Genomic DNA, 14,162 nt, shown 5'->3' with positions numbered 1-14,162 from the left:
TTATTTTTGTGAATATATGCAAGTTCCAAGAAACCTTAACAACCAAACTTGTAGAACATAACCTATTCATAAGTTAGAGACTGCCATATTTCTCAATGACCTGGTTATTTCATCATTACTTAATTTATATTGCTAAAGCAATACCTCTTAATATGCATGTATGTCAGATTTAAAATTAACATGCGGAAAAAGGTAAAATTTATGAGAATCAGAAGAAATATTATGTATCACTGGTTAGAAATCAGATGAAAATAAATACTACTTACAGCCTATTTTGGGTTATTAAAAGTGCTTGTAGCTTTATGAAACAAAGAAGCACACATAAACTCTGTATCAGATGCCTGGGTTCAGTACTTGGACTCTGCTATCAACTAAGCAATGTCAACTAGGGCTCTCCTAGCCTTCCTGTGCCTTTGTTTTGTCATCTGAGAAATGGAAACAATATTACCCAACTCAAAGGCTTTTGTAAGGATTATATTTGATGATTAATGTAATAATATCCAGCCAGTGTAAGCCAGCAGCTCTCAAAATTTTTGGTCTCAGAAACATTTTATCCTAAATTATTGATAACCCCAAAGGGCTTTGGCTTTATCAAGCCAAAATAAATATTATAAATATTATAAATATTGATTTTTTATATTTATATATTTATAATATTTATAATATTGGAACTTGAAACTGAGAAATTTTTATAACATTAATTTATTTTGAAGAAAAACAAGAATAAACCTATCAAGTGCTAGCATACATAACACACTTTTATGAAAAGTAATGATATTACCCCAACAAAAAAGATGGAGTGGCATTGTTCAATATTTTTGCAAATCTCTTTAAGGTCTAATTTAACAGCAGACAGATTCTTATACTTGCCTCTGCATTGAATCTGTTGCAATGCCACATGATATCAGAGCCTCTGAAAAGCTCCACTTGTTAGAAAATGAGAATGAAGGAAAATAATGCTTTAATATGATTATGAAAATAGTTTTGACCTCATAAACCCTCTGAAAACACTTCAGAAACCCCCAGGGATCCTGAACCACATTTTGTGAACCTCTGGTGGAAAGACTAAGTGTTAATTTTAATTACTGAAGCTAATTTTGGAAAAATTATATTACTGATCACTAACAGATAAAGTGATTATCAAACATATAGTAAACCATAGGTCATTTTCTCACGAAAAATAGCCATGTTTTCACTAGTCTAGGAAATTTTAAAAATAATAAAAAATCCTTTTTTTCTAGCACTATCCTTTCTTGGAGAGAGCAGCTGGAAATAAAAAGGGAAAATAATGGAATTTTATTATTACTGAAGACAGTTTCTTTAGAATTAAGCATCTGGAGGTCATAATAGCTGCTCATATTTACACAGTTCTTTGTAACCCACACATGGCTCTCCTGGGTTTTGTCTTGTCTGATCCACTCAAGTGAGATTGCTGTCTTCTTTTTGCAGGTGAGGAAACTGAGGTAGAGATCACCTGAGTGATTTGCTGCATTTCCACTAACTAGTATTTGACAAAACAAGACCTAGAACCCAAACCTTTCCCCACCTGGACCGATTTACTAGAATATGTTCAACAGAGCAAGCATTTGAGAAGTCACAACTGGCTAAGAGGGAGGAAACACTTCCGGGCTGGCCTGGTCAGATCCCACACGGTAGAGTGAATGGTTAATATTATCCAGCTTTTGGTTTAAAATGTCTTGGTTCTAGTTCCACTGCTTTTTATTGGCCATGGAGCCTTGGGCTAACTATTCAATTTCCTTGAGTTTCAATTTTCTCATCTGTAAAATGGAACTAATGATAATAACACCTACCTCTTAAGGCTTCTGTGGAATTAAATATGTCTGAATGCCTGTAAACACGACACAGAATATTCCACAGAACACAGTAAAAGCTAGCCTGATGTCAAGTATTATTGCAGTTTATTTCAAATGGAATACAAATTCATGTTTTCAGTTAGCTAAAACAAAATCAAATCAAAAAGACAAAAACGTTTGGATAAAATCTGGCCTACAGCATGCAACTCTTATAGGCATTATCAAAGTTCGCCAGGAATAAGTGGCAGCTAAATCTGGTGTAATTACCAACATGCTAGGCATGCTGAAAGGTGACAGTTGGCTGCTTTCCTTCATAAGAATGTTGAGCTGTTGACTTGAGCTTAAGCAGAATGACTCTGTTTTGTATGTGTTCAGAGGTTTGAAGGGAATGCTGTATCCAAAATGAATCAAATAAATATAAAAATACATGTATAATATGTTTGTATATGTACTGGATAAAATTAGCTCGAAGCAAACAGATCATGTTCAAGATATTTTTACTCTAAAATAAATAAGAGGATCAGATTTCCAAAAATCTTTTCTGAGAGGTCTTAACATTTACCTGTATTTCTCTTTCTCCTTGTTTTTGAAAAACGTTCCTCAAAAGATTACCCTACTCCTGCTGTTTTTCCTTTCTTACCACCCATCCTTGTCTCCATTTATTATAATCTGATTTTTATTCCTATCACCTCTTTTTTTTCCTTTTGCTCTCCTCTACCATTTGACTGAAACAGATATGGTAAAGACCAGCAACGGATCTGTTTTTATTCTCTCCATTTACTAACTTACATTTGTAAAATTTATAACAGTTTAATTAATAATTATTGATCCTTTAGCATGTGCCAGACAATATTTTAAACGCTTTACATGTGTTAACTAATTTGATCAGTTCTGTAAGCCTACAATGGATTTTCCCATTTTATAGTGGAGGAAACCAGTGCCAGAGGGGTAGGGTAGGCTGCTCCACTTCACCAGCAGGGAAGCACTGGCGAGGATGCTGTCAGCTTGGCAGCCTGTGCTCACACCCACCAGTTATCAGGCTCCTTAATATTTGTCCCAAGTAATGACCCCCTTCCTTTTAAAATTACCTCCTTCCCTTCGCCTCTGTAAAACTATTCTCCCTGGTTCTAACAACCTCCTTTCTGTGCCCAGCTTGTAACCTGGTATGTAATTCAAGGTTCTCTCCTTGCCCTTCTTTCATTTTCACACTGCTTCTCTAATTCACTGTCATCTTGCTTCTAGTCTCTTACCTCTCTGTCCCACTGCCCAGTATTATCTTTCCAAAAGGTAAATCTATCAGCTTATCCCTCCTGCTACCCAACTTCAACCCCGCAGTGGCTCTCAGGGGGATGGACTGGGCCCACAGAACACCCATTTGCTCTAAGCCTTGTTTGTAACTACAGTGGTTCCTTTACTCTCTGCTCTTCAGCCAGCTGAGCTACTCATTTTTCATAGAACATAACACTGGCTTTCATTGCTCATTCACAGAATGCCCTTTGCCCATCTTCCAGGCAAAAACTATCCACATCTTTCAAGACAAACTCCTTCCCAACATAACTACCCCCATCCTTTCATGAAGAATTGACCACCCCAGCCTTCATGTTCCAGGGTACCCAGTGAAAACTCTTGATAGCGTCTAACAACTTAAATATCATTCATGTAAAGCTACCATAAGGTTTTTCCAGAACCTTATTCATGTCTATCTCTCCAATGCCTAGTCCCATGTTTAAAATGCTTTTGACTGTGAAATGAATAGTGAGTCCCTCAATTATAACAAATGAATGTTTTAATTTAAACACAATGATGTGGTGGCTATTTATTTAATTAATAATTTGTGAATACCTACTTTGGATCAGGTACTAGGCATAAAAGTTAATAGACTTTAAGGAGCTCATGGCCTCGTGTAGAAGCAGACAAGGAAATGACACTTTGCATGTAAGGATGAGCCATGTTCTGAGGCACAAGGTACCTGGGATAACAGAAGTGAAGGCACTTGGGGAACCTCCATGGGAAAAATAAAGCCTGAGCTAGGTCTAAGAGTACCAGGAAGAATTAGCAGATGAGAAGTACCAGATTCCAAGCAGCCTTCTATGCTAGCATAAAGCGAAGGTCAATAAACTATGGCCCATAGTTCAAGTCTAGCCTGCCATCTGTTTTACATATCCCTGGAGCTAATACATATATATATATATATATATATATATATATATATATATATATGTTTTTAAAATGTAAAATGTGTAAAAGACTACTAGCCTTTCCTAGACAATAGTTGCTCCAAGAGTTGAGACATTACCTCGTGGCCTATGTGATAGTTAATTTTGTGTGTCAACTTGGCTAGGTTATGGTGTCTGGTTGTTTGGTCACACACTGGCTTAGTCGATGCTGTGGAGTATGGTGTAGATGGGATTGGCATATACAATCATTTGATCTTAAATAAAGGAGATTATCCTCCATAAGATAAGTGGACCTCATCCAGTCTGCTGGAGGTCTTAAGAATGAAAATTAGGTGTCCCATGGATGTGGCGGCTTGGAGCTATGTACCCCAGAAAAACATGTTCTTAAACTTAATTCATTCCTGTGGGTACGGACTCACTGTAAATAAGATCTCTTAAAGATGTTACTTTAGTTAAGGTGTGGCCCAGGTGAATCAGGTTAGGCTTTAATCTAGACTGCTGGAGTCCTTTACAAACAGAATGAAATTCAGACACACAGAGAGAAAGCCACAGAGGGAGCAGCTAGAAGCCAAAGGTCATCGGAACCCAGAAGAGAAGAGGGAAGCCAGGAGAGGCCACCGTGTGCATTGCCATGTGACAGAAAAGCCAAGGACCAAGGATCGCTGGCAGCCAGCCCCAGAGCACCACAGTCTTCCGGGCAAAGCATCACCTTGATGATGCCTTGATTTTGGACTTCTTCTAACCTCAAAACCATGAACCAATAAATTCCTGTTGTTTAAGCCAACCCATTGGGTAGTATTTGCTTTAGAAGCCAAGAAGCTAAAACAAGGGATCAGAAGGAATTTTGTTGCAAGACTACACCCTCCATTCTTTTCTGAGGTTCCAGCCTAAGGAATTTGGACTCAAGACTTCAACATCACTCTTACTGGAATTTTCCACCTGCCGTATGGAACTTGGACCCGTCCACAACTGCAACAGCCAATTTCTTACAACAAATCTCTTACACACACACACACACACACACACACACACACAAACACACACAGCCTATTGTCTCTTTCTCTGGAGAATCTTCACTGATACAGCCCACAATGCCTATAACATATTTACTATTTGGCTTTTTAAAGAAAAAATTTGTCAACCTCTGGCATAGAGTGATAGTGAGGACTGCAGGCTGTGAGTCAGACTGCCCAAGCTCCAATCCCAGTTCCATCCTCATGCTTTGAGTTTTCTTGTTGTTTCTTGCAAACTTGAACCTGCAACAGAACTACCTGGAGGGCTTGTTAAATCAGATTCCTGGGCCTCACCCCAGAGTTTCTGATTCAGCAGATCTGTGTTGAAGTCTGCAAATTTGTATTTATAATATTCTGCTGCTCCAGGGAATATACTTTGAAGAACACTGCCTTAAAGGGACTGAATTTAGACTTTTTTAATGACCGCCCTTAGGCTCTGTATGTTTGAGAGACGGGATGGCCTTCCTTCTACCTCATTTCTCCTATTTTTTCTTCACTCAACTTTTAATATAGACAGTCTTTTAGCCTGAAACGAGAGATAAAGACTCAAAGGAACCAACACATAGAGACTAACACATTGGTATAAACGAGCTTCCATCACAGCATAGATGCTGATATCAGACACATCCTTGCTTTGCTAAGCAAGAAAGCAAGAGGAGGTGTCTGATTAGGAAGAGGATTAGCAGGTAGGGGAGCAGAAAGGAGAGGCTGGAGGAGACTAAGACAAAACTAGCAAAAATTATAATTTCATTTGGCACCAACCTTTATTTGACTGTGTGCCAACGGACAGAAACTATGCAAAGGAACCTTGTCTTTGACATGCCCAGTCATGTGGCCTTTGCAAGAATTAAACCTTGGTGGAAATTGCAGCCAGAGATTCTAACACACTAAATAACAACTCTCTGGAAATCCACTCTTGGTAGGGGGATTGAGGGGACTTGTTCTTCATAAATCCATTTTGACTATTACTCTGTCTTCCTCTTCTCTGTGTTTGAAAACTTAGTTCTGAGGCTTATTGATATGTCAAGCTCTGCTTATATGGTGGGTCTTTGAAAACAATTCATGGGAAAGATTCTTTTCAGATAGTTGCAGGATAAGTCCAAAGGATCACCAGTTCCGCAAACACAAGAAGCCTTAACTTACCTTTACTTTAGCATCACGCATAGTTGTCTTGAGCATCCTAATTACTCTTCCCATGAACATTAAACTGTTTCTCATATCTACGTAAGCTGTTAACAATAAGTGACAATTTTTCTAAAGGTTTTCATCAGGTTGACAGTCAGAATTTTTAACCAATAAAGGAAGATACTTTTTATGAAATTTTATAGATTCATCCTGATCTTGACTTCTTTTAAATCAGCTGCTTTAATCCCACTTTCAGGTACAAACCCCAAAGAACTGAAAGCAGGAACTCAGACAGATATTTGCACACCGATGTTCATAGCAGCATTATTCACAATAGGCAAAAGTGGAAGCAACTCAAGTGTCCGTCAACAGATGAATGGGTAAACAAAATGTGGTAATTCCATATAATCGAATATTATTCAGCCCTAAAAAGGAAAACAAGTTCTGACACATGCAACAACATGGATGAACCCTGAAGACATCATGGAAAGTGGAATAAGTCAGGTACAAAGGGCAGATATTGTATGATTCCACATGTATGAAATAGCTAGACTATGGTATTATGTCTAGAGACAGAAAGTAGAGTACAGATTACCATGGGTGGGAAAGCAGGGAGAATGGGGAGTTAATGCAAACTGGGTGCAGGGTTTTTATTTGGGATGATGGGAGAGTTCTAGTAATGGATGGTGGTGAGGGTTGCACAACTTGTGTGATTAATCCCCTTGAATAGTATGCTTGGGAGTGATTGAGATGGGCAAGTTCATGTCATATGTTTCCACAATTGAGAGAAAGAGAGATTAAAGAGACAATAACAACAACAAAAAAGGCAACACACGATTCTGCACTAATTTTAATAATGGAGGAAAAAATTCCCAAAAGGACATTATTGGAACATATGAAAAATCTGAATATAGCCTGGAAGACTTATATCAATGTTAAATTTTGAACTTGTTAACTGCACTTAAGGTGGTTTCTTAGGAAATATACATGGAAGTTTTAAGTGTTCAAGAAACGTACGTATAAAATCAACTCTTAACTGTTCAAAAAATAGATAAATAGAAAGACAGATGGATAGCAGAATGGTATGGTAATTGTGGCAAAATTTTTGGTGGATCTGAGTCTTTGGGTGTGGGGTATGCTGGAATTCTTGGAATGGGTTTTATATTATTTTTGCAACTGTTTTGTAAATTTGAGATTATTTAAAAAAAAAAAAAAAATTTAATCAGCTGCTATTTCTTGTTTTTCTTTCAACAGTCACCAGATACTTACTGACAGTATGCTTGGTGCTGTAGTAGAACTATGTACCAGACTCAGCAGTTACAGAAAGGAAGAAGTGGTCAAGTCACCTGGGGGGTATAAGGGATCAGGGAGGCCTATTAAAGGGAGCAGCCTTGAAAAATAAGAGAGAGTGAATTATTGTGAGAGGTGCTTCAATTATCTATCTATGTCTTATGGGAGATCCTTTTGGGGTAATTTACCAATTTATTAAAACAATTAACAAAAGAAATAACTATCCTGTGATTATTGGCTAGTAAATTTTAAGAGCAATGTAATCCCTTCCTGGTATATTCAAGTCATCTATGCCTTGGAGTCTATTCTGGAAAGTTGATCTCACTCTTCTTTTGGGAATCTGCCCTGAAATCTGGGAGATAATCTCCATAAGAAAGGCGTGCCCTCACTTTACTGTCAAATTAACAGGTAGTGGCCCCAGGCGTACGCAGGCCTAGTTCGGCCCCTTTCTCTAAGAAGCCCAGCTTGGTTACCTGGTCACTCTGAGCAGCAGATTCCAGACTGAAGTTGTCATTGAGCTCACCTGCTCAGGGACCTTTCCTGGACATACCGAGGTGGAAACATCTCCCTGAGGTCTACCCTCAGCTCTCATCGCTTCTTATTCTTCCCACTCTCCCAGACAATCTCTACATATGATCCCCACACCAACGATTCCCACATTTACATTCCTGAGCCGGGTTTCTCTCTTGAAATTCAGTACTGACTACCCAACACTTACAGGTAGTTTTCTATAGGAAGAGAGCAGGAACAAACATTTACGAAGCATCTACTGCATGCCACACACTGAATGGGCTCTCAATACAGTAGGATTCACAGGTTGGAAGTAACATAAACCAACTCCAGATAACTTAAGCTGAAGGGATATATATGAGAAGGACATAGGGAAGTTCTTAGGAGGGAATAAAAGGCAGGGGACCATGTCCAGGCACCACGGAGCCGCAGAGGGTCTTGCGAGCAGGAACTCTTTGCAAAACTCATCTTGACTCTGTCTCTGGAATACCTGGACTCTGACTGTTTTCCATCTTTTTATCCTTATGCTAAAGATTCAATTTCTTCAGAGAGGATCAAATTGGCCAAACTTGGATCACATGTCCAGTCCTTAGCTAGAAAAGTGCAGAGAACTCCTGCTCAAGTCCCACCTAACTATATCCAATGCAGGAGACAGAATCCCCCAAAGATAAATCAGACTGTTATCACCCAAAGAAGGTAGACCAGATGCTGGGTAGCCAAAAAGCACAAATGCCCATCTTGAGAGGTAACTGTTACTTTTATTTCTTTACAGAAGAGAAACTAAAGCTCAAATTCTGTAAGTTGCCCAGGGTTACAGAGCCTCATCACTGATCACACTACTCCATGCTGCCTTGCCAGGTACCTCAAGCTCATCATTTCAATTCTCAATTCCTTCCCCTCTCTTCAGAACCCACCAACTAGCCTTGAATCCTTCTCACCCTCTCCAACATAACTGCTCCTGCCTTAGTCAAAGCTCTAACAAGGACCCACTGTGGTTGCCTTCTAACTTATTTTTCTGCTTCTATGCTTGCTTCTTTCCCTCCATCTTCCATTCCACTGTCAAAAAGTCAGTTTGATCATGTTATTAACCTATTAAAATCTTTCAAAAGCTCAATATCACTGACAGATAAAATTTAAATTCCATGGTGTGAAAGACAAAGAACTTTGCTCACCTTTTCAAACACATTTAACTACTAGTTGCTATTCCTAACCTTTTCCAAAACACACGTCTTAGGGCTATGACCTATTTCAGATTCTTTAAGTTTATCAGCTGCTGCTTCCCTCTCTTCCTGATTCTTTGCCAGTATGTCTTTCCCAAACTAGTTATGCTGGCGACTCCTAAGCAGGTTTCACTATGAAATGCTCCTAATTTCCCCAGGCTAAGTACTTTTCTGGTGCTCCCAATGCTCTTGGTATACAGCCAGATTTGTACTTACCACGCTGGACCAGAGTGACTGGCTTATGTATTTGTAAAAACAGAAAAGACGATGATGTTTATAGCTAATATTCTTTAAGCATTTTCTATGTGTCACATGCTAAGTTCTTAATATGAATTACTTTCATTTGATCCTCACAAACCTGCCAAAGAAGTAGATGTTATTTTAATACCCATTTTACAGATGAGGAAATAGAGGCTTGGAGAGGTTAACTAACTTGCTCAGGGTCAAATATGATAGTCTGTACTTACCACAAGCTTTTTCCTGATAGCTTCTAGTTTTTCAGTAGCTGCAGCCAGTTCTAAGTTTGCCTGGTCTAATGCTTGGCGTTTTGGCTCCACGTCACAATAGACCTGAAAATACACATTAGGTTTAACTCATGAGTTAATAAAGACACAGAGAGAACCAATAACCATTCAATTGTACGTTTTCTGGAAGCCCTACAAATAAAATCTCTAATTAGCTTAGCAATCTGTTGTTGGTTTCTTAGTGATGGTACTATGTAAACACAAAAGCAAAAATCTATGTAACTTTCCAAGTTCTCTCTGGCCCTTGATTATTTATTTATTCTGGGCATTAGAGTTTTAAGTACTTGCATAAAATGCTGTATAAGTCAAGCACTATTAAGATATTAAAATTAATCTATCATAAAATTAATCTATCATAAAATGAGATTCTACTCATATAAGCGAGAAATTATAGTGTGAAGGAACTATAGCTAAAGTTAGGATGAAGTCCAATCTTTAAGGAAGAGAATAAGAAAATAGGCAGAAATTCTTTGAACACAGAAAGGAAAGTGGGAGATACCCTCACACAATATTAACCACAGTTTCACTTTCTCTTTCTAAGTTCCTGGCTGCCTTAAGCATGTTATTTGAATAGGTGGTTTGAGAATTTGGGTAGATTATTTTTCCTCCTGGTCAAGAGAGAGAAAGAAAATTAAATTTTAACTCCTGTTTCATAGCAGAACTACTTAGAACACAGCAGCACTAGGGCTCTATGCTCATCTTTTCATCTATGGTAAATTAGCATGCAGTGCTCAGGCATTCTCTTATGGGGAGAAGCCACACATCAACTCCAAACTGTCTCACCTCCTGCTCTATATAGACTTCCACTAAAGAAAGAGTCCTCTTTCTGTGGGTCCTGCAGTATAAACAATGTAACCGGGTTTTATGAAACTCTTTTTTGGGAATGCCATTGCTATAATTGGCTCTTACTCAGGAATTTCATATTTATATAACCTCCTTGACAGAGGCCAAGGCAAAAATGAGCAAGGTCTTCAAAGGCAAGGGCCATTCATTGTTCCTTTTTTTTATATCCAGTACTCTGCAAAATGCTTGGGACATAGTTGGCAGGCACAAATATTTGATGAATTAATGACTAAATGAAATTATAAGCTATTTCTATATTGCCCCAAAGTACAAATTTTAGATTAGACCATGTATAGGCAAAAAATTATTGGTCATTAAAATACTAAAGAAAAATACAAAAAAAGAGGTTATTTCCTCATCTAAGTCTGCAACAGAGAGGATATGCATTTTTGCTTTGGGAGTAGGGATTAAGTTTAACTGGACACGAATTCCAACTCACAGCTGTTTCAAGCCAACATGAAAGGAATATTTTAATGTAAATAAATATAATTCATAAATGCAACAAGTTTTCATCTAATAAGTCAGATTAATTGCTGCTATTTGATCTAAAGCAGTAATCACCATGTCCTAAAATTTATGGTTTCCACCATTTCAAACATTTTCTGTGTAGAACTGTTTAGTCTGACACTTTCCTGCCTCAATCTTAGAACAATATTTTTATTCAGAAAAAGAAATATTAATTTTATATTTTGTTCCTGACCTAGAGATTGATATGTTTATGCATGCTGTGAATAATGCCTGCTAATCATCAGATTAGGACTGATACCTCATAAAATTTAACGATGTTGATGACCCAAGCACAGAGACCAGCCGCCGCAAAAGATTTGGTCCGAATCAGATTTGGATTGAATTCTGGGTCTTTCAAATACTGTTCATTCACCACTTTTAGACAGTTCTCCGGAATGTGTTCTTTGTCATAGTTAATTAAAGCTTGCAAAAAAACATCAACCTGTAAAGCAGAAAGACTTATTGCCATGAACCCATTTTGACTGCAGAGAAAATTCCAAGATCAAAAGTTAAAATCAGCTTTTAGGACTTACATTACAAAGGCAAAATTGGCAAGCTGCATTTATCCTATTGTTTGACTTTTTCATGCTTTATTGTCTGAAGTTAGAATTAGCAATGGACACTTTTAAAATCCCTTCTATCCCAGGGTAGAATATTCAGTCCCTGCACAGGAGGTATTCGCATTTTGAAGAAAAGAAAGGCAGAAAAGAAAAGGAAAAACACATACCAAAAAGCCCCTTTGCTTCACCTTCCTGTACATTAGTAACATTTTTTTCCAGCATAAGAAATCCATGTAATTTTCTCCCTCCTACACTTAACTGCTTTCATAATTTTTCAAATAATTAGCAACCTTGCAACTGCTGCTGGTGTTGCCTTAGGTAAGCCATAGCTCCAAAGTTGCCTCCAACTCGGCAAACAAAATCTTTAAGTCTAGAGAACACACAGTGCATACAGTGGATTATACTCAGCCGGTGTAAATATGACTTCTTTTGACCTGAACATCTTTTGACATCAAGCATAACCAGTTTTGAAAAGAGTTCTGAGACTGTTAGGATTCTCATCTTTCCGGGCCGTCTGATACCTTTCCCATGAAGACTTTAGCCGCTTTCCAGCTCCGGTCTTTGGGCACTCTGCCCCTCGGAGCCAGGAGGACCATCACAGCCGCAGTGACATTGGTAACTGCATTTGGGGGGTTGGGAAAGGCTTTCAGCTCAGAGAGATTGACCTGAAGAAAAGCACACACAGACACTTAGATTGGGGGGGGTCTTGACGAAGGCTGTTAGCTACTCAAGCTGGTCTTCTGTGGCCTCCCTTTCGCACCAGTCTTGGTGTGACAGTTCTGTGCCGCCTGGGAAACCCATCACAGGACCCCAGGAGGCTTGGCTCTTGCTGGGCACGTTTCTGATGCTCTGGGAACATCACTGGCCTTTTTTACCTCTAGGAAAAATTACCCATCTGGTATTCTAGTCCCTGAGAGTCCTGCTCACTTGGGAATAGGAAATTTCATAAACACACAGGTTTTAAGGTGTTTACGGATTCCATCCCACCTCCACAATATATCTGCCTTTTAACCAGGCACTCCCCGGAAACAGAATTCCTTACTCTGCATCTGTTAGCTTTGTTTCTCTGTTTTACATGCACAAGTGGGGACTATCTTCCATTGCATTACGATGATGCTCAGTAGGAGGGAAGCTGTATAGACTAAAGCTACCTTCTTCCCTATTCCTTAGTTCCCTCAGGTAAGCATCTTGATTGAGCTCAACAGAGTGGTTTTAATGGAATAAATTACAAATATAAGGGCAAATGCTTTGGGCAGGAAATAGCATGTTAAAAAAGTGCGTGTAGAGAGTCGGGCAAGATGGCGGCTTAGAGAGGAGTGGAAGCCAAGCAGTCCCCCTGGAACAACTACAAAAAACCAGAAACAACTAGTAAATAATCCAGAATAACTGCGGGGGGACAAACGAGATCATCCACTCATCATACACCAACCTGAATTGGGAGGAATGCCCAAGAACACAGCATAAAATCTGTAAGTAAAACCTGCGGAACCAGGTCAGGAGACCCCCTCCCCCATAGCCCAAGCTGCAAAGCCTCGTGGTGCCACAGAGACGCTCTCTCCCAGCAAGCGAATACAGCTCAGCTGAGCTCCAACTGGGGTTTTAAGTAGCGAGTGTGAACTGCTCACTACAGGTACGCAGCCCCAAAAAAAACAGACAGAGGCTTTGGGTGACGACTGACCTGGGAGAGCTGGAGGGTTGCCTTGGACTGGGTCTGAAGGGGACTATCTGTTTCTTTTTTGGCTCAGTGGAGAAAGCCCCAGTCATTTTCAGTTTCCAGGGCTGTGACTCGGGGAAGGGTGGAGACACCACAAGCAGAGAGCGAGACCACTGAAATGCTAATGACCTCCACCTGAGGGGTCAGTCTTCTCTAGGAGGAAAGGGGTGGGGCCCTTTCCATTCAGAACCAGACCCCAGAGCCTGGGGGAACACGGCCATACCTCCTCACACCAGTCAAGAATTATAGGCTAACAGGCATCACCTGCTGGGCAGAAAAGCACAGTGACCCGAGGCATCAAAGGGTGGAGCAATTTTCTAAGACACACCCACAGGGAAACCAGATACTGAATATTTCTTCCCTCTGGGACCTGAGCCTGTTCTGGTCTGAGAAAACCCGATTTGGATAACCAAGGAAACCATGCCTAGACAACAGAAAATTACAACCTACACTAAGAAAAACAAAGTTATGGCCCAGTCAAAGGAACAAACGTACACTTCAACTGAGATACAGGAATTTAAACAACTAATGCTAAATCAATTCAAAAAGTTTAGAAAAGATATTGCAAAAGAGATAGAGGCTGTAAAGGAAGAACTGGACATGTATACGGCAGAAATCAAAAGTTCAAAAAACCTGCTAGTAGAATCTATGGAAATGAAAGGCACAACACAAGAGATGAAAGACACAATGGAAACATACAACAGCAGATCTCAAGAGGCAGAAGAAAACACTCAGGAACTGGAGAACAAAACACCTGAAAGCCTACACGCAAAGGAGCAGATGGAGAAAAGAATGAAAAAATATGAGCAACGTCTCCGGGAACTCAAGGATGAAACAAAGTACAATAATGTACGTATCATTGGTG

At 39.3% G+C, this 14,162-nt stretch overlaps 1 protein-coding gene across 1 annotated transcript in view; it reads right to left on the bottom strand.

Annotated features, from left to right (window-relative positions):
- The window catches only part of DNAH11 (dynein axonemal heavy chain 11), a 415,753-nt gene that overhangs the window by 115,566 nt on the left and 286,025 nt on the right, over nucleotides 1-14,162 (bottom strand). Inside the window, 3 exon segments of the mRNA XM_037836873.1 lie at nucleotides 9,617-9,718; nucleotides 11,283-11,465; nucleotides 12,105-12,248. Coding sequence (XP_037692801.1) covers nucleotides 9,617-9,718; nucleotides 11,283-11,465; nucleotides 12,105-12,248 — 429 coding nt within the window.

Source organism: Choloepus didactylus, chromosome 5, assembly GCF_015220235.1.
Source record: "Choloepus didactylus isolate mChoDid1 chromosome 5, mChoDid1.pri, whole genome shotgun sequence".
Lineage (NCBI taxonomy): Eukaryota > Metazoa > Chordata > Mammalia > Pilosa > Megalonychidae > Choloepus > Choloepus didactylus.
The sequence above is the reverse complement of the archived record's forward strand: the minus strand, read 5'-3'. Positions and strand labels throughout refer to the sequence as shown.